The sequence below is a fragment of the Apodemus sylvaticus genome, chromosome 15 (genome assembly GCF_947179515.1).
Source record: "Apodemus sylvaticus chromosome 15, mApoSyl1.1, whole genome shotgun sequence".
NCBI classification, from domain to species: Eukaryota; Metazoa; Chordata; class Mammalia; order Rodentia; family Muridae; genus Apodemus; species Apodemus sylvaticus.
Genome location: NC_067486.1, coordinates 5,676,574 through 5,697,739, shown reverse-complemented (window position 1 = coordinate 5,697,739; position 21,166 = coordinate 5,676,574). Strand labels below are relative to the sequence as shown.

The 21,166-nt window shown below is 49.5% G+C and overlaps 1 protein-coding gene across 1 annotated transcript in view; it reads right to left on the bottom strand.

The window, feature by feature from the left end:
• Rcan1 (regulator of calcineurin 1) overlaps positions 1-17,322 on the bottom strand; it is a 79,090-nt gene extending 61,768 nt beyond the window's left edge. Inside the window, exon 1 of the mRNA XM_052158667.1 lies at positions 16,893-17,322. Within this exon, the coding sequence (XP_052014627.1) occupies positions 16,893-17,135 (243 nt within the window). The 5' untranslated portion in view covers positions 17,136-17,322. The remainder of the gene's footprint in view (positions 1-16,892) is intronic.
• Between the last annotated feature and the right edge of the window lie 3,844 nt (positions 17,323-21,166).

Here is a 21,166-nt window from a genome sequence, read left to right as displayed (position 1 = left end):
GCCTTAGTGAAGAAGTCAGTGCAGCTCTGGGACCAAGGTTACAGACAGGAAGTGAAAAGAGGAAGAAAGTGGGGCAGGCAAGGGGAGGATCTCATGACCAAGAAGGTTGGGTTTGGTCATGAATTGGCTGTGTGATTTGGGGTCAGTGTCAACCTCTGTGGGTGACAGGTGCCGTTGCAATGAAAATGAACTAGTCTAAAGAGGAAAGATGCAGCAGCTCTCAGAAGCACAGCTATGAGGGCTCAGTGCAGTGTAGGGATCCAGATTAAAATGATTTAGAACTTAATGTACCTGTAGCCCTGGCTCCCCGGTCCAAACCGCCACAGTTCAAACCCACTTCTGGCTCACAGTTCTTGCCCTGATGGACAGTCACGGACTGTCACTATGAGGGTGCACAGAGTTCCACGGGGCAGCCTCGTCTGCAGGTGGGGACACATAGTCCATAAGAGATTTCTAGACCAGCTGTAAAGGTACTTTCTAGGACCTATATAAAATACTAGGGAAGAAACACAGAAGTACTTTTATCCTGAAGCAGGTCTAAAGCAGGAGAGTATTCATTGGAGATGGCTGAGTGAACTACCACAATTCAGTCCATGGACAAACATTAGCATGCGTCCATAAAGCAGGGTGTCCACCTGCCAAATCTGTAATTTAATGCTGTGGTAAGGAGACCAGAAACCAGAACATGTGTGTTATAGATGATGGCAGCCACCACTTGCATGTGGCATGCTTATGTGTCTAAACATTGCAGAATAATCACCTACAGGTCGAGCGCCCTTGGTCCAGAACACAGAAATCTCACAGCTCCTCACCCAAAGTCTTTTGAACACTGACATAACACAAGAGGAAAGTTTAACACTGGAGTGAAGGGTTGACATAGAAACACAGATTCAATAAAAATCTCCTAAACAGCTTGGGCCATGTGTAAGATATGTACATAAACCATGAATGATTCTTGTGTTTAGACTGCAGTCCTGCACACAAACAAGATAGCTCAGTATGTTCGGAAATACTGCAGTCTGAAAATACATTAAAGCCAGAACAGGTTATCCCAGGTGCTTCAGGGACACTCCACCTGTGAGAGACAGCAGGAGGCGCTGGTAAGAGGGTGAGGAAGAGTCCAGACAGAAACAGAAACTTCCTTTATGGGAAAGGAAAAGTTAAAAATTAGTTAAGTTCTCTAATTTTCCTTCTTTATTACATTTATTTAGTTAGTGTGTATGTGGGTATGTGTGTGCATAGCATGATGTGTGTGTGCTCACATATATGTATGTGTGCATGTGTGCGTGGATGCACATGTATGTGTCTCTGCTTGTATGTGTGTGTACATGTGTATGTCTCCATGTATGTGAGTGCATGCTTGTGTGTTTCCATGTATGTATGTGTATATATGCATGTGTGTGAATGCATGCTTGTATGTGTGTGTGTACACATACGCGCACGCACACACACACACACATGCACACATGCACATGAATGCACGCTGTGGGCACAGAGCTCCAGTCATCAGCTTGGTGGCAAGTACCCTTACCCACTGCAGTATCTCACTGACCCAGCTCTTAGTTTAATGCATTTAAGGGACAAAGAGGGAAACAGGAGACAATCAGTCCTATGAACAGGAGGCCACGCCAGTGCACAGTCACAGTGCTGGCTCAGAATCAGAGAGAGTACCAGGGCTCAGGGGTTCTGAGACAAGCCTACGGGGACAAGCCACAGGTGACAGATGAACAACTAGCGCTCTTCCTGTAGCAGAGTAGAAAAGCAGGCACTAAAGCTCTGGACGTCTGTGACGTAGGACACATGGCAGGAAGGAGCTCTGTGTGCTGCTGTCACCGGGGAGTCAAGGGCCAGCTGCAGAGATGGCTGCAGACTAAGTGTGCCAGCCTTCTCTTAAATCCTTAGACACGGGACGACACTGCACCAGAAAAACAGAAAATGCCAGAACCTTTTACAGAGACAACGTGACAAGTGACCAAGGAGCCTGCTGAGACGGCCAACCCTGTTCCTGAGTAAGCCCAGGCTACTTAAAGCAAGCGCTTTTCCATCTGTCAAAGACCCAAAATGACAAGGGACAGGATTCCACAGGGCCAGCGGCAATGTAGAGCCATCCATACAGTGACACGGCGGAGAGCAAACTGGCAGGGACTGCTGAACAGTCAGCCACCCCCACCCCCGTCCGCCTCAGAAGTGTCTTCCCACACACAAACAGACGTTCATGGAGGATGCTGAGCACAGCACTGCAGGAGGGAAATTTCCCCAAAGAAGCTGACTGCTCATAAGTGGACAGGGTGTGTCTGAGCTAGCTATGTCCCAGTGGAACCTCAGACAGCCAAGCAATGCAGAGTCCAGGCCCACCACACTGTGGAAGGGTAGGCAGCAGACAGTCTTCACAGCACTCTGCAGCTTGTAAACACGGCCCACAGCCACGGCCCCTGCATTTATCTCTACCCACCAGACTCAAGTACCTATGAAAACAACGCATGACATGTCCCAGACACCACCACTGAGGAAGAAGTTGAGGAAAGACTGAAGCAGAGTTTAAGTAAACACTTGCAGCTTTAGTTTTACAATGACTTTAGTAATTACAGAGCAAGCTACACAAACGGAATAATCTGTGGCTGGTACGGGGCACACAGTGTGGGGGAGCTGGGCTCTCCCGACATCCCACCCTGGTGCTACCAGTGAGCTCTTCAGCAGCACAGGGCTGGTGGGAAACTGCGGGACTCGGTTTATATGAGCTGTGCTCTCTGGTCTCCAGAAGATGGATGAATCACGGGGTCCCCAAGAACTGAGAATGGATCACTCTACGTTAAAGGCCCCCCTCTGTTAGGCGGCAGTGCTGCAGGGATGAGAAGGGCTTTTAAGACTGACTAGTTTAATTAAGACTGCAGTGAGGGGGCAGGGAGGGAGGCTCGAATATTATGAAGCCAGTGCCACTGATGACAGAGTCACCTTCGCAGGCACACACCGATGACAGCGAGTGGCCTTCCCCAGAACGGCCTCATGCAAACCAGGAAGGCATTCAGAGATAAAAGGATCACAGCTGCTTTGGCCCTCCAAGGACCAGACATGGTAAAGGACACCCAACCATCTTCCATCTAGGGGCTAGAGGCTGGCAGGGGTGGAGATACAGCAGAGATGCTGGTCTGAACAGATGTCCATCTCCTAAAAGGAGACGTGGACAAGAGCAAGGGACCCAAAGGAAGGAGGGGGCAAAACGGAAGGGAAGGAGAGCTCTCCACAGAGCATCCGCATTTGTCTTCCAGTTAGCAGGGCCCCTAAGACCCGAAGATCTGTCATCTGTAGTTCTTACTGCCCACACTGCTCATGGTGCCACTAAAGCCACTGTGTTCTCTGCACCTGATTTTAAAAAAATAAAGACAAAAAAACAAAACAAAACAAAACATGATTCAGTTCCTAAGAAAAACAACTTTGGGGCGAAGCTCATTTCCTACTAAATAGCCGTTTAACAAAGTCCCCAAACTACTTTGATCTGGGTATTTACAAGAGACAAGAGATTTACAGTGTTCTGGGTGTCTAGAGGTCACACACACACACACACACACACACACACACACACACACCTTAGAGCTGCAGGTAGGCATGGGAAAATAAGGGTTACCATTTAATAGATTTCACAATGCAATACTTGCTGGGCGTTGTGGATAGTTTTTAATCCCAGCTTTCAGGAGGCAGAAGAGGGTAGACCTCTGTGAGTTCAAGGCCAGCCTGGTCTAAGTAGCAAGTTCCAGGCTAGCCAGGGTTAACATAGCAAGACCCTAGCTAAGGGGAAAAGAGTGCTATTTTTCATTTTTATGGTAGTTTTTACTCCCAGTGCTCCATAACACACACACACGGATATACACAGACATAGACACACACACACAGACACAGATACACACACAGACACAGACACTCACACAGGGATATACACAGACACACACACAGACACACACACATAGACAGACAGATAGACAGACAGACAGACACACACACACACACACACACACACACACACACACATTAAAGGCCCAGTCATGTTTCATTTCGATACTGACGATACCAAAGCGCTAACCCTGCTACCCCTCCGCTGTGCGCCCGCACTACTCTGTGCTCTCTGGGCTCCTTCCATCCTGTGACTGTCACAGAGCAGGTAAGGAACTCCCCACAAGCGACACAGCCAGTGGTTGGTGAATCAGGGTTAGGATTCAGCCTGACTTGTCCCAGGGCTCGGCTTCTGGCTTTCCACACGGTGTGGCCCGAGATGCACCTCTCTGACTGCAGAAGCACCCGGTGTAAGGAAGCGCGGGTCCCAGCCGCGGCTGCGTGCATCTTTACCATCCTCCTGCTCTCCTGAGAAGCAGCCAGGCTAACTATGCGGCAAGAAGCCCGGGTGTGGGAGACCCTGCCGAGGAGACAAGGGACTGGAGATGAATGCGGAGACAGACACCCAATAGTGATGTGGAACCGGGAGGAACTCTCACTGGCGTCACAATGAGAGCCCTGATGGAGACTGGGTCAGTGTTTATGTGGTCCCCATCTTCAATGCCATCACAAGTGCCACCACGAGCACTCTCATGCCCACAGCATCCCAAAGAGCACGCACAACCCACACACCATCCCGGTGGCTCTCTCACTAGACCCAGCTTGATCCTCCCTAACCTCAGAACCCAAAATGCTTTCATTGGATTTTGAAGGCTGTTCAACTGGTAACGCCTATGCAAATATCCCAAAGTCACAAGAGCTCCCAATCCAGCCTCAGGCACCTCAGGTTACAGGTCTTGGTTTCAGCCAAGAGAAACTGCAGATGCAATGGGGGAGCTGCTTGGCATCCAGGTACCACCCCTGAGCACCTGAGTTCCATTCTGAGCCCCAGGCTATCCCGTCCTCTGCCCAGCTGTCCTGTGCACCAAGTGCAGAGCTCACTGCCCGACACACAGCCCTCTGCCACGGTCTGCCTGACTCCACATCTGCTCGGAAAGCTCTATCTCAGACTCTCCCACTCTAGAAAGCTACGCACCTGAAGCGATGTATGCACCCTGTGTCACTTTCCAAACCTCTGAGGGGGCGGGGAGGGCCTGTTTGTAGGAGCTGCCGGGTCTTACAGACTGCTGACCCTGCCTACCTGAGATGAGACGCATGAGGTCAGAAAGTATGAAGGAAGCTAAAACCACCCTGTGCCTCTCAGAATCCAGCCCCAGCCCCAGATGAAGTCACAGTGCAGTCTGGGCAGTGGGAATTCTGGAACTTGGAGGGCTCCCATGAGAGTGAGCTAAGTACACGGCCCTGTGAGTTATCCGTGGACATAAGCTTTCCCTTTTTAAAGTAATCATTAGGAGCCTGACCCAGTGTGCTGCTTAGAATGCCCTAGTGTCTCTGAAATAGTGTCTGTTTTCACGAGTGAGAATTTCTCTGCTATTTCATTGTGGGTCATGGAGCTGGCATGGAACCCAGTCAAGTGACCTACCTACAGCTACACCCAGGCCCAATGAGTTATTCTGGCTATTCGGATCAGGATCCCCCCTCCCTCCCTCCCTCCCTCCCTCCCTCCCTCCCTCCCTCTCTCTCTGTCTCTCTGTCTCCGTCTCTCTCTCTCTCTCTCACACACACACACACACACACACACACGCACACGCACACGCACACTCTCACTCATGTTGTACTAAATCAGAGTTTTCAGAAAGAAATTGTATAAGCCTGTGCCAGGGCCCAGCTGGGTGGGAGGGTCACTCCTTTAGGAGGGCTTCCCCTCAGGCAAACTCTGCTCTCCTACCTTAGAGACCAAGCAGAAGCCAGTCTCCTTCCCACTTGCCAGGTGCCTGCTAGGAGATGGGACGCTGTCTCTCCCCTTTGAGGTTGAAATTGCGAGCTTGTCTTTGCGGCTCTGAGTGTGACTGCTTTTCCCTTCCTTTAGGGAAAGGCATGCCTGAACAGTCTTCAGCCACCCAGTGCATCCATGGACAACACAGGGGAAGTTACTGCCCCCTGGTGGTGATCAATGAACAGATTTGGAGCAAATCTCTGCTTCCCAGCATCCTGCGAGATGCCTGTCCTCTAAACGGAGGATCTGTGGATCTCCGGGAAACGGAGATCTGTGGTAGGCTCCCGGGTCTCCCCACATCTGGAGAACACTCCGGAGTCCGCACCATCACCTACCTGGGTCTCAGCTACTCGCCAGAGAAATGCAAGGCAAGGCTCACAGGTCTCTCCTTCACATGGGCTTTGAGAGCCCCAGAACCAAATCTCCAAACCTAGAAGATTCTATGATGCATATTAACTTTATAAAGAGAAGTCACCTTTGTCTGGAAAATGAGCAGATAAAAGTGTCGCCCTTAAAAGGTTATAAGGAAGACTGGAGAGCGTAACCCTCACAGAGGCGGCACAGGCAACACAATACCAAACTGAAGTACTTAGAGTTAGTTTTGGAGTTACTAATTTTATAATTTACCACCAAAACTTAAGGGGAAAGATATGTTACTGAGAACATCCCTAGCCCAGAGCAGGGGCATGCACCTGTAGTCCTGGCCACTCGGGAGGCTGAAGCAAGAGTCGTCTGGGGTCAGGAGCCGGACGCCACACTGGCTAACAGTGAGACTTCATCTCAAAAAAAAAAAAAAAAAAAAAAAAAAAAAAAGAGGAGTAAGAAAAGAGGAAGAGGAAGAGGAGGAGAACTAGTTTCTCTGGGACATGAGCATAAATCAGGTAGATAGCCAGGAACCAGCCATCATCTCAATAAGGTAAAACTGCCGTGACATTTGGAAAACACTTCGCTGTCAGACTTAAAACAAATGTCACTCTAGTATTCTGGCAAGTCTTCAGATGGTGGCTGGACCATTTACTGACCAGTGCTGGTGTCATTTAAATCCTCAATGGTGCAAGATCATGAGATTAATTTTAAGTGGGTTTCCAAAATCCATTAAAAGCATACAGTTTAAGAGTCTGAGAGACAGCCTCCTTCAGCCACAAAGTAACGTGTAAGACACGGTGGAGGACCTGCGAAGAGCACAGCTAGACTGACTGGAGCCATCTCATCCCGAGCAAATGCTGCTTGGGGGAAGTCTGGACCGTGGGTTTGGGGAGCAGAAGGCGGGGCGGTAGTCTATGGCAGCCACAGGGAGACTAGCACACTGCTTTGGAGCCCTCAGACGCTCCGGTCTAACCTGTTCAACTGACAGCAAGTAGACAAAGCTTGGACACAGAGTAACTCAACCGATGCATCATTTTCATGGCGTGAACAACATCGAAAACTAATGTCTTATGTCTTGGGATTTGAAAGGAGAGGTGTTAACTGTCTGGGGGCAGTGGGACGCCTTAAATGGACTTTCCTAGACTTTTGATAGAGATTAAGGTGGTCTTTTTGGCCACTGAGGGTGGGCAGGATTTGTCTGAGTCCCCATGGCTAGGCTTGAACTAAGTAATGCAAAGTGTGAGTGGTACCCAATAAACGCTTGTTGAATGAACGTGCCGAATGAGTGGCTGGATGAACAGTGGACCCAGGTCTGCCTGGCTCCGCTGGCTGGGTATCAGTCAGCTTGGAGATTAACGTAACGGCTGCCACTGTGCCTGACCCACCAGGATTGCCCAACAACATCTGTTCAGAGTAAAGACACCGTGAAGCGCACAAGAGCTGTGACTTGTCAATCCACACCTTACATACGAAACCACCACGTCCTTCACAGAACTCCCTGGGGTTTCAATGTGATGCCGTCCCACTGGACAAGGGTAAGTATCAAGGACTTCAGACTCAGTGAAGGATGGATGGAAGCATGGACCAATGATTCCAGCCAGGAGACTGACCGGTGACTGGGAGACTGACCGGTGACCGGGAGACTGACCGGTGACTGGGAGACCTGGGATTTGAGAGCCTGAACCAGCTGAGCCACAGGGGTGAGAACAACGGTGCTCCTTTCACAGAGTTCTTAGGAAGGGAAACGACGTGTGTGGTACAGATGGTATCCATGATGCACTTGTTAGAAGGACTAACTAGGAATGGGAAGGCTGGTAATGAGGGACTACATGTTTCTGCCCTTCCCCTTTCTACTAAACTTACATGCTGAAGACATAACAGCAGTGTGGCTGTACTGGGGGATAAGCCCCCAAGAAAGTAATTCATTCATGAGCTAATGGCCAGGCCTTCCTGTCTTTACCTGTCCTTATAAGAAGCCTCCATTCCCTGTCCACATACATGCAGCAAAGACCCTGTGAGGACACAGTAAGAAGGCGCCCTCTGCAGGCCAAGGAGAGACCCTTCACCCTGATCCCAGCCGTGGAGGCTCTGAGCTGTGAAGTCACCTGACCTGGCGCTGTGGTGTTTGGGAAGGGAACCCAAGCAGACTAATGCCACGATAAGTAAGGAAAGGCACTGTCATCTTGAGTGGAAAAACCTCCAAAATTAGCTCTCTGAACTAAATAACATGTTTGTCTTCTAATTCTAAATTCAGGCCAACCTCAAATACCTCTTTCTACTGGGCTAACTACGATTGCACTGAAAATGTCATACCTTGCCTGCTGAAATTAGCAAGGGAAGGGAAAGGACTCGGCCTTCCCAAGCCAGAGGGGGCTCAGTTTCTCCCTCCAAGTTAACCAGGCCTGAGCCTGCTCACGCTCTGGGGTCAGCCGTGTCAGGGCGCGGTGGCCATCGACAGCTCTGGCTCCCAGAACATGTCAGGGCGCGGTGGCCATCAACGGCTCTGGCCTCCAGAACATGTCAGGGCGCAGTGGCCATTAAATGGCTCTGGCCCCCAGAACCTGCATGACAGCTTCTGCTGCTCAGGTGCTCCACACTGCAGCTAGCACGCACCAACTAGGCAATTTATGTAAGCTGTGGAGGCATGTAAAAGTAATGTAAATGTAAAAGTAATTTCCTCCTGGTGCTGAACTCAAAGGAAAAGGTCAAGGAAACCTTACGAAGTTATCTTTTGCATCTGTGCTGGGGCTTGGACTTGGGGTCCTGTGCGTAACAAGCAAAAGCTCTCCACAGCAAGCCCCAGTTCAAGGCAGCTCTGGTAAACATTTCTAAGCATTCGAAGAAGTCTAAAAGGCTTATTCTAATAACAAGACACACAAAACTACGACAACCCAACAGGGGTGGTGGTGCGCACCTGATGTCCCAGCACCTGGGGACTGGAGGCAGGAGAATCAGGAATCTAAGGTTGGTCTCCGCTACGTGGCGAGTTCAAGGCCACCATGTTCTTTCTGAAGTCTAACAGTAAATAAAGAGGACGCCAAAGGTCTCACTGTGGTGCTGCTAGGTGGCCTGTCTCAGGTTCTGGTGTCCCATCCCCAACACTAGTGCCTTGTATAACGGTATCTGTATGCTATCACCTTTATTTAAGGTTCAGAAATTCTAAGATTAGGGAAATAGAGGGTAAATCCTAAGCCAAACCTGTCCTTGTGCCTCACTCCTAGAAGAACAGCACAGTATGGCTCTCATGTGGCGACTCAGGGCGGAACGGTGGCTTCTCTCCTGCTCTGAAGGAAGCCAGCGGCCATGCTGTGAGCTGCCCTGTGGCGAGGCTCAAGAGGCAAGGAACTAAAGACACCTCTAGTCTTCAGCCATCAAAGGACTGAGGTTCCCAGGAGCAGTCACAGAAGATCCCCCGTGCCAGTCTTCTTGTGAGACTGGAGGTGATGTCGACCACAGCTTTGTGCTAAGCTCAGCCCGGATCCCACAACCATGCCCTGTTAGCTCACTAAGTGTTAGGTAACTTTGTAACACAGCACTTGAAAAGGGATACAATGCCCTTTTGCTAGATCCAAGTCACCTATTCTTTTTGGGTTTTTTTCCCCTTCCATAACTACTATCAGTATCCCCATTTCACAGACAGGAAAACTAAGACAGGTGGGTGAATGTGCTCTTAACTGCTAGGCTACACTGCCTCCGTGTGGACCGGCCATGACAGGATTTCCAGAGACTGACTTTTAGACTTCAGGAAGCAGTGCCTTACCCTGATGCTCTCAGCTCTGATGGTGCCTGGTCCTACATTTTGATGTATTTGGTTTCCCCAAGATATACAGTGATGGATGCCCTTGGCTGTCAGCAACACTACATCTGGGATTAACTAAAACCCTAGCAGCCGGGAGTGCCTGCGAGGGACTTGTCTTGCTTGGATCATCTCAGGTGGGAGACTCACCCTAGGTCTAGGCCATACCTTCCGGTGGTGGCCCTCATTTTTTTTAAAAAAAAAAAGTTTATTTATTTTATATGTATGAATACATGCTACAGCTATCTTCAGACACACCAGAAAAAGGCATCAGATCCCATGACAGACTGTTGTGAGCCACCATGTAGTTGCTGGGAACTGAACTCAGGATCTCTGGACAAGCAGGCAGTGCTCTTAACCACTGAGCCATCTCTCCAGCCACAGAAGAAGGAAGCCTGTGCTTCCTGTCTTCTTGCCCTCACACTCACAGACAGGCTTACCTATCCTGACCCATTCTTTCACGGGTGTGAGAATCCACTTCTTTGGGATTCCAATGTAGACTGAAAACCAGCCGGCATCTCTCTAGGACCGCCCCGTGACTCCAGCACCAGACTGGGGCTGCTGAGACATCTGGTCTCAGGGATGGTTCTGTTCCCTGCAGAGCAGAACCCTGACTAACACTGACACACGGAACATTTTTATCATCTCCTGTGTCCAGAACATGGCTCCCTTCTTGTCACCTCCGCATCTGCAGATTCTGATAGTCACTAATATTTACAAAGGGAAAAATTGCCTCGTACAACAGAATTGGATTTCAAAGGGCTAGAACTCCCCACAGCTCTGGAAATGGATCTTAGTGACTGCACGACACATAAATAGCCCAGGGGTCTATGCTACACACAGGCACATGTGCCACTGCATGGGAGCAAAGATTCACAGAGCTAAGCAAACCAGCCCCTCATGGACTGTACTCAGGAGTAGATTGTGTTTTCTGGTCACAGTTTTTAAAAGAAGGGCACAACCTGAGCCACAAACACAGGAGGCAACACTCCCCCCCCCCCAACTCTCCTGCTCTGTCACGAAGCCTATTTCTCTGCCACCTTATGTAACTGTCCTGTGAGGCTTGAAGAGTCTGTAGTTGTGGCTTCAGCTATGAAGAGTGCTGTTATTAAGATCTGTGGTAGACTGATTTGTTGGGGAGTGGGGTGGGAAGAAGACTATAAAAAAGTAAGAAAGGAAAACAGAGTGTGGCTATAAAAAGCATCTCACTTTGTAAAGGGTCAGAAATTCTAAATCAAGGGAAGAGTGTGTAAACTCTCTACTAAACCTTACACCTATTTAATGTGGGATTTAACGGATTAAAACAGCATTCCAAATAAGCTGAACCTACCACACCTGAAGCCAAACCACGGCAGGGGAAACTTTACCAAGATTGAGTACGTCTGGGAGAACACAGCTTTGCCCCACGATAGGCTGAACCGTGAGAAAGGCCTGAAACCACCTGGACTCCCAAGGCTTCCTCTCCAGCCAGGATGCCACATTCCCAGCATGCTACATGGACTGACTTGGATATAAACAGGCAGAAATGTGGCTGGGGATGTTCCGTCTTGGAGTGGAAGTTGTGGACACTGGCTGCTACTCCGGAGCCCAAAACATACCAACCAACAACTTCCCACTGAATGTAGACTTGCATACAACAAGTCCACGGTCTGTCCTTGGGGAGAGAATATAAGGGTAAAAGGAAGGAATCCTTAAACTGGGGCTTCCTAATTAAACACCACTTCCTAAACACAGTAGGCCCTCCCGATTAGCCATAATCCTGCTTAGGCTTCAAAGTCACTCACTAGCAAGGAAAGAGAACCTCAGGTCCAGAACCTGACCTCCATTACTAGAAGAAATCAAGGCGCAGGCAGGCTGGATATATGCTTGGGCGTGGGACCAGTTACTCAGCATTCTCTTTAAATCCCGCAGTGCCTCTTTCTTTCTCCCACTACCTTTACCCACACCCCCCCCACACACACACACACACACGGGTCACATTGGACCACAACTCACTGTGGAGCCCAGGTATCAAGCAAAAGACAATACCCCTGCTGTAGCTCCTTTGCACTGACATATAAGCAGAAGCTAAGACCCAAAGCCCTTCTAGCTGAGCAGGAGGCACTGCTTCTCAGTCTTGACGAAGAGAACCACCCACAGGCCATTCCCAGCTCCCACGCCTGAGAATGGAATTAGTTTGGAGTGGCAGCGGACAAGGGGATTTTTCAAATCTCCCCTGGGATTCCAGGGGCTGGGGGAGGGGTGATGAGGTAGCTGGCTCCGTAGGTAAATGCTTGTTACATGCAATCAAACGACTTTGAGCCCCAGAACCGGTGTGAAGAAACCAGGCGCACTGGCTCACATCTAACCCTGCGGCTCCTACAGGGGAAGCACGTGGAGGCTTTCCGGCCAACTGGCTGGAGGTCTGCAAAGCATCAGAGACGCGAGAGCTCCTGCCTCAAACACAGCGTGGGAGGAGAGATGCTTCCCAAAAGGTTCCCTGACGCCACAGGCTTATATTCTCTTATTCTCATTTTCTTTCTCTCTCTCTCCCTCCTTCCCTCCCTCCCCCCCCCTCTCTCTCACACACACACATACACACACACAGTTTTTCAAACAGATTCCAGGTTACAGGTACCGTTTGAATCTCCCCTTTGGGGGAGGGGCACATACGTAGAGAAGTTAGAACTCTTACTTAAGGTCCTTTTACGCAGATCAGAGTACATGTTATTAAAAGAAAATTATAGAAAGAGTTACCACAAATCACAGTCATGTTGTAAAGAAATGTGTGTTCAGTAGAAACGATAGACTACATATGATTTCCTGACAGCAGATTCTGACACAGCCTTCGGGTAAAGCTGTACCCACCAATTACGCGCCCGTGTTTGAGATGACCAATGAAAGTGTGTGTTTCTGCAACTGCCTGTAGCTCTGCCTCCTGGAAGCCAACCGGGGACTCTGAAACTGCCGGTTAGCTTGGTCACGGCTGAGCAAAGGGAACCAGCTACCCAGAGCCAACGGCCCCAAGCACAGGGGAGCACTGGTTCGAAACACAGCTTTGCTTTCTAAGTACAACTGTTCCTAGAAGGAGCAGCTAGGAAAACAGTGTGCCAGGCAGATATTTGCCCAGTAGAAAATACCCAGATATTAATAAAGGTTTCCTCTAACTTGTAACAGTATGAATTTCTCTAGTAAGATTACCTTAGATTAATACTGATAGTTTTTTATATAGACACTTAATAACATGTTTTACTACAAGCAAATCTCACACTTCAGATTGTTACTAGTTTTAACAGTTTCTGGAATTCTCAAATGAGTAGATCAGGTCTGTTTCTTCTTTTCACTTAAGATTATAGGATTAAGGTTACAGGATCAGGAGAGACATAGGTAATGAGCTTTTCTATAGGTGGCCGGCCCTTCAGTGTGGTTAGAAGGAGGACATCAGCTCTAAGGACTCTCACGGCTTTGCAATCATACCCACTCCAAGGGTAGCCACGGTCTACCTGAAGCAGACACATTTTCTTTTTTCTTCATCGTCTTTTTTTTAATAGGTATCATTTTTATTTTTTATTACATTATTTTATCTATTTACATTCCAAATGTGGTCCCCCCTTCCAAATTCCCCCTCTCAGAGTTCTTCACCCCAACCCCTTACCCTTTGCCTCTTAAGAGGGTGCTCCCCCAATCCCACACCCCCGACACGCACATCTGGCAAACCCACTCTTGGCCGCAGTGCCTTTCTCTCTTGAACCCAGATGAACCACCCCATGTGAAGGAAAACACAACACAAATTTAGTTCAGAAACAATGGTACCTCAATTTCTGGGTGCAACAACTAAAACCTAATCTTGTAAACCTTATTAAAATCTGATCCCTCCGGTGGCAGATCCACAAGGATCCGCCATGATACTAGGAGACTCTAGCAGCTACCTCTTACCCCTCTGCTGTCCCGCCTCCAAAAGCAGCAGGCGCATTTTCTTTTTTTCTTATTGTATTTATTATTATATGTAAGTACACTGTAGCTGTCTTCAGACACACCAGAAGAGGGAGTCAGATCTCATTACAGATGGCTGTGAGTCACCATGTTGCTGGGATTTGAACTCAGGACCTCTGGAAGAGCAGTCAGAGTGCTCTTAACCATTGAGCCATCTCTCCAGCCCAGCAGACACATTTTCAATCTACAGTCTAAAGGTGACCCACACGCAGGTGGTAGGCTGGAACGCCAAAGCCGCACTTTCTCACTCAGACAGATGGTTCTAGCTGAGAAATGATCAGCTTGCTGGAAGGCCTACCAATGACCTACCACGATGGCAGTTTTGTTAAGTTTTCTTCCTGTGTGGAGCTATTGGCCCTGGGGACTGGCACCATTATGTCTGCATCACTGAAGCTCCAGCCCTCAAGGTGGAGGTGCGTCTGTCTCCTTCAATACCATGCCTCTGCACTAAGGACTCTCCTTTCCAGCCACCTGACAAGCTCCCTGGCCTGCGTCCCCCACCCATCTTCCTTCCCTGGGGGATATTTTCCACCCAACTCTGAAGTTAGAGTAATGTCTGAGTGTAGCCCTCTGGAGACCCTTCCCTGGCCACTCTGCAGACCCCTGCAGCCCAGCACTCTACCCCTCAGCCCTCACCCGAGCCCCTCCCAGCCCTTACCACCCTGGCATCACACACCAACATTGCTATTCCTTTGGATTCTAGACATAAAACTCTCCCTAAGGATCCAGTCAGCCTTTGCAGGGGCCACCCGAGGCCCCTTGCACTGACTGCCCATGAAGGAACTTTCTGTACCCACACTGTGCCCATGGCCCTCCTCCAGACCCTGTCCGTGGATCTGGCGTGGGCTCCGTGGATCAGGGAAAGCCAGGCTCCTTCCTGTGAGCTTCAGCACCTCAACTCCACATCTTCAGATCTATGCACTCGCAGGTAGTTCCTCACAGGGGTTCCAGCCACACTGCTTCCCCTCCTCGATCCAGCTTCTAACTGCTGCTCCTGGCTACTGGCCTGGATACCTCCTGTGGAACTCCTGAGGCCTGCCCAGTTAGACAGTTCCGAGGTCAAATATCCTGAGCCGCCAGTGTGCAACCCTGTAAGGACCTACCACCTGTTGCTACTACCTGATTCTCTTTCACATCCCGTGCGATATCTCTCTCTTCTGCCAGCCCTCAGTACCTTCAGGTTGCACAAGCACAGGTTTGGGCAATATAGAATCTTTTTTTTTTTTTCATAAAGAAAAGCTGCATTAGCAAAAACAGGCATATACCTTGCCTTCTTGCCATTAAAAAAACAAAGAACAAAAAACAGTATAACAACTATTTGTACACATTTACAATCTTAAGTGGCCTAGAGTTGACTTAAAGCATATGGGAGGTTATGCATATGCTATATTATGTATATGCTATATTAGGCATATGCTATATTATGTAAATGCTATATTAGGCATATGCTATATTACACATATGCTATATGCAAGCACCTACTGTTTTACATAGGAAACTTGGCCATGTGTGGATTTTAGTATCCAAGAGTCAGTGGCATGGTTGTGCTTAAGAGCACCTCCCTCATGTGCTTCCTCCCTAAGGTCTCCACACCCTCCAGTTCCAAGTTCTGGGAAAGTGACAAGCCTGGCAAGCGCTCCACTTCCTCCTCTGAGTCTGAAACCAGCATGGGCCATTAGCAGTCTCCACCTTCTCTTTCCAGAGTGTCGTTGCTGCATACTGGGTGCACAGCAGCCAACTCCTTCCTTCTCAGACCTGGCCTCCCGGAGCCCTCCTCCTTCCTAGAGCGCCAGCGCCTTCCACTACATCTGATATTTACCTTTTCTGTTTCCCTCAATCAAACATGTCAGCAAAGCTTTCAGCCCTTGGCACTGAGTCCACATGCCAATGAAGTGTAGCTGAAGGTCGCTGCCAAGTGAGACACCACTGTGTCTTGGTTATTTATAATTTATACAGCCATTTACTTTCAGAAAGGATTTACAATGGCCATGCATGCTTCAGGACATCCTGGGTAGAGCAACAATTGTCACACCCAGCTCAGGGGCTTTCCGTCTCTCTCTGCGGGCTTAGCTTTGGCCAGCACTTCAAACCCCCTTTAGGGATCTCAGGCTCTCTCTGTTTGTGTGAAGCAGGATCAGTTCATAGTGAGACTGCACTTGCCGGTGTGCCTGATATCCCAGAACAGCACTGCCTAAGGCTCTGCCCACCTGGCCAGCCGCTCATTTCAACATTTATTAAGATTGTGTTGTGAGGCTGTTCTGGGATCCGAAGATACAGCAGAGAATAAAATTGCATTTCTGCCTTTAGGGCAAGAACTGGATGAATTATCACCTCTAGTGGCCAAGAGAGCTGTTCCTGGCCCCTGGGGGGTTTAGCCCCTGCCCTGCATTTACTAGATAGTGGAGGGGTGCTCCTCATTCATTGGGAGGAAGGAAGAAACAGACGTGATTCACTGTTCACAAATAGACTACACTCTGCATTCTCAATCTGCACTATTGGAAGAAAAGCCAGTGTTTGGGTGAGGATCCTGGTTGCTCATTATCTTGCGGTTGATTGGCCAGTTTTGGTTGAATGGTGTTGAGGGAAAGCCTTTCCTAAGCCTTTAGAATATTTAATCTCTTAGAAGGGTGACATGCCACCAGCAGGGACACTCAATACATTGGGAGTTATTCCTTCCTCGCCCAAATCCACACAAATTTGACATCCTGGGAAGGAGAGGGGGCAGGTGTGAGCAACCGACCATGGCACTGGGGAAGAGGAATTGATTTCAAATCTTCAGTGATCTGGTAGAACACGATCTGGACTATGTAGGCGGTGCAAAAAGAAGTCCGCCTCCAGAGCTAGCGACCCCTGAAGCAGGGCTACGGCCCATCCCCGCCCCGGCCGCGCCCCGCAACAAGTGTCCACCCTCCGCCCCGACGGCCGCCCGCTCCTCACCCGGTACAGGCCGTCCACGAACACGCGCGGGTCCAGGTGGCAGGCGATGGTGGCGCTCGGCAGGTCCTGCAGATCCACCTCCTCCATCTCGCAGTCGATGAAGCTCCAGTCGCCACCGCCCCCGTCCCCCTCGGCAGCCGCGGAGAAGGGCGCGAAGGGCCGCAGAGTCACCCTGCGGGGCGCCCGCGCCTCGACCGCCTCCGCCATCTCTCCGAGCCGCGGCCCGGCCACGCCGTCCTCCATGCCCGGCGCGGGCTCCCTCGCTCCGCTCGGCTCGGCGCCGCGGCCGCCGGCTCCTGCTTCACCCTCTCGGGGTCACCGCGGCGCCCGGACGCCGCCTTTCAGCACCCGCCCCGTCCGCCTCCGCCCCGCGCGGGAGGGGCGGCCAGCCTGAGCCCATCCGCCTCGAGTCGTAGCTCGCGCAGAGCCCAATCGTGTTCCCTTTAAGGTCGGTCCACTCGGGCTATTAAGTCCCGCCCTTCCTATAGAGCAGACCAATAACACGACAAGATTGTTGTCACGTGAGAGCCACTCTGCCGCCCTAAGCCTGAAGCCTCAGAGCGGCCATATTTGTTAGGGGCAGAGGCCTCTGGCCAGCTCTGCTCTTCTGACAGCTGTCTGTGCCTGTTGAAGGACACAAACTGGGTGCTAGCCTGCAGGACAGGACGGTAACCCGGGAGGCAGCGTTTCTGCCGTTCCCATGCGGCGACGTTGGAAACACACAGCCAACTTTGGAGGACTTAAACTAAATCTAGTTAGAGGCTGTGTTCAGTAGACATTAGCAGTGATTAGGTATTTAGTGCATATTACGCGGAATCACAAATAAGATTTAAATAACACCGTCCTATGGTCTTATGTTTACAGTTCAACGTATTAGTCATTATGTCACTGTCCAATTTTTAGATAATTAGAAACATTTTAGCACAAAAATAAGTGGGTTTCAATAATCATTTTCATACATATATCATGTATTTGTGTGTATATACAGATATCTCTATATTTTACTCACATCTCTCTCCCATTGAACTCCCTCATGCACTTTCTCTAATCCTGCTGGCTGCCTCTTTTCTCTAAAAATTTTCCTTTCTGCTTTAGTATCTCAAGAAAAAAAAGCCATGTGTATCAATTACTTTTCTGTTACTGTGATAAAATACCATGACCAAGGCAATTTAGAGTTTATTAGAGTTCGATATAGGGTCCCAGAGGGATAGGAGTCCATTGAGGTGGGTGAGTATTAGGCATGGCAGCTGGAGCCAGAAGCTGGGAGATCAGATCTCAACCACAACCATGAAGCAGGGACAGCGAACCAGAAACAGGGTGAGCCTGTATGCTATCAAGCCCACCCCCAGAGGCTCACTTCCTCCGGTAAAGCCAAACTTCCTACACTTCCCCAAACAGTACCACCAACTGGGGACCAATATTTAAGTGCCAGAGACCATAGGAGACGCTTCTTATTTAAACCATTGTGTGCAGTAGGACAGTGGATCTCAGCCTGTGGGTCTTGACCCTTTTCGAGGGCCAACAACCCTTCACAGGTATTGCTTATAGATGTCCTAAATATCATTTTTAGATGACCATTTGTAACAGCAGCAAAATCGTAGTTACAATGTAGCAACAACAAACCTATTTTCTGGTTGAGGGTTGCCACAATCTGAGGAACTGTGTTAAAGGGTCGCAGCTTTGGGAAGGTGGAGAACCAAGGCAGTAGGAGATGAGGCAAGACACTGGGGTGTTCATCACGGGATTGTTCTGGGGGGATTCATCATGGGAAACAGAACCTCAAGTGAGTGCTATGCCCGACAGCCAGCTCAGCAGAGTGAGAGCAGCTATGTGAGTTCCTCCTGTCTGTTAATTACCTGCAGAGTGAGGCAGATCCCTTCTTTCTAATTAAATGAGGTCATATGGGGAAGAATTCAGATTGTTCTCAGTAAATGGTACCTCTGCTTCTGCAGTTAACTTCTTAGTGGGATGTTGAGGTAGGTCTGTGCTTTCTCCTAAAGTAGGCACAGCATCTAGTCAGGAAGTGGAGCTATTATCATAAAATGTACACCCCGCTAGAGCTGTGATTTATTCAAAGTATGCCTCGTGTGAGGCCCTGGGGTCGTTATGATGCCCTTGTGAATTGAAGAGAAGAAATAATTCACAAAGCTCTGAGGGTGTGAAGATAGGGAGGAATGGACCTGTCTTAGGCCTGTCTCCTGGAAACGAAAATCTCGAGTTAGCATGTGACCCAGAAGTTCTTCTTCTACGTATAATACAAAGAACAATAAAAGTATGCAGTCACACCACATGGACCGCAGATGACAGCTCCTGGCATTGGTGTTCGAGTGGCTGTTATTCATGCAAAGACCTGGCGCGGCCTGTGAATGGATGCACCTGGAGCACGCCTGCAGCAAGAAAGGATCGAAGGGAAAAAGAATTAACATTGTCAGCCCCATGATGGACCTCGGAGACATGATGCTAATGAAAGAAGCCACTCACACGATGAATGACATGTGTGAAATGTCCAGATTAGGCAAATACACAGAGGCAGAATAATCGGTGGCTGCCAGGGACTGATGGGAGAGAAACAGGAGTGACTGAGAATGAGTCACGACTAAAACTGATCGTGGGGATGTCTGCCCGGCTCCTTGTATATTGGAAAAATCACTTGGTTGTGCTTTAAAGGGTAAATGTTACAGCAGGCGATTGTCTCGACATAGCCAGTATTTTTAAAATAGAACATGATAAAGGCCACGCGGGATTAGATTGAAGTTCAGCAGAGAGGACGACATCACAGAACCCTCTGCAAACCCAGCCAGACATTCTGAAAAGGATAACAAAGGGAACGAGGCCCCAGTTTTGGAAAAACAACACCCAGCCAACCAGTTGCTGGGTGAGTCTGTGGTATCCGTCCTCGGGACAGGGAGTTGTTTCGTGTCTGGCTTACTCTAAGCTGTTCAAGGCGTGCGGGGTGGGCCTGACGGGCAAAGACCGTGATGGGGAAGAACACATCATGGAGACAGAAACCCAAGATGTGGTCAAACGTAGCACCATCCTTCACAGTGGGCACTCTGTGGCAGCTGTGAGGCAGGAGAATTGGGTACAACCTCAGGCAAGCGACAAAGTCAACGTGATCTGTAGCTAGTTTTAGAGTGCTACTGAGATGTGGCCTACTACTACTAAGATGAGAATGAAGAAGATTATTCCTGCCTTGTCCTCCCTGGACAGCCAAGCAATGTAAGAGTGCTAGTTCTTAGATCATCAGCCAAGGCCAGCAACACGGGTGGTCCCCTGCTCTCTGTCTCCTCTGTCTCTCTGTCTGTCACTATCCTGTCTCTCTGTCTCCTGCTCCCCCCTCTGTCTCTTTATCTTTCTCCATCTCTCTGTCTTTCTCTGTCTGTCTCTCTTTTCCCTATCCCTCCCTCTCTCTCTATGTGTGTCTGTCTGTCTTTTTTTCTATGTCTCTCTGTCTCTGTGTCTCTCTTTGTCTCTCTCTCTTGGTCTGTCTGTCTGTCTGTCTCTCTCACTCTTGGTTTGTCTGTCTTTTCTCTGTGCTATGGGCACACGAAGGACAGAAAAGGAGGCGGGATCCCTGAAGCTGGAGTGACAGGTGGTTGGGAGGTTCCTGGTGTAGCTGCTAAGAACTGAACCCTAAAATAGCAGCCAGTCCTCTTACCTCTAAGCAGCCATCTTTTCAACCCAAACCAGCTTTTTTTTCTTCTATGAATGTAATTTTCCGTGCATGCATCTGTAAGCCAGCTCACATCCTCAACCATCGGGGCTCCTCCTGCAGTTTCTCAGGACAGAGGCACCGTGCACCCTTACAGGGCTTTCCCTCAAGCAAACAGGCAGCAAGCAGAACCCAGCCACTCTCATGTTCTCCTGGTCCTTTGGTTCTACAGCCAAGGGAAAATGGGACAGGCCTAAAGAGGCACAACCAAAGGGTAGAGCAGGAGAAAAATAAGGAGAAAAATAAGAAAAAAAAAAAAAAGAAGAAGAAGAAGAGAGAAAAGTGGGGAGATGAAGAGCAGGGGTCTGGTAAAAGTAGGGAGCAGGACTAATGATCCCGAGAGAGCCCAGCCTCCCTCCACACAGGCCGCCCTTACACGGCGGCACACCCTGACGCACCTGAACCAGCTCTGGCAACACGCGTGTAAGACAGAGCCTCTTAAATGCCAGGTCAAAGTGCTGTGTACGAGTAGGATGAGCACTCTGCCTTCCACACCTGGGTAGCCATCCTTCTTGCCCCTCCCCCCCCCCAGCAACGTCCTTAATGATAAAATGTCCCACGT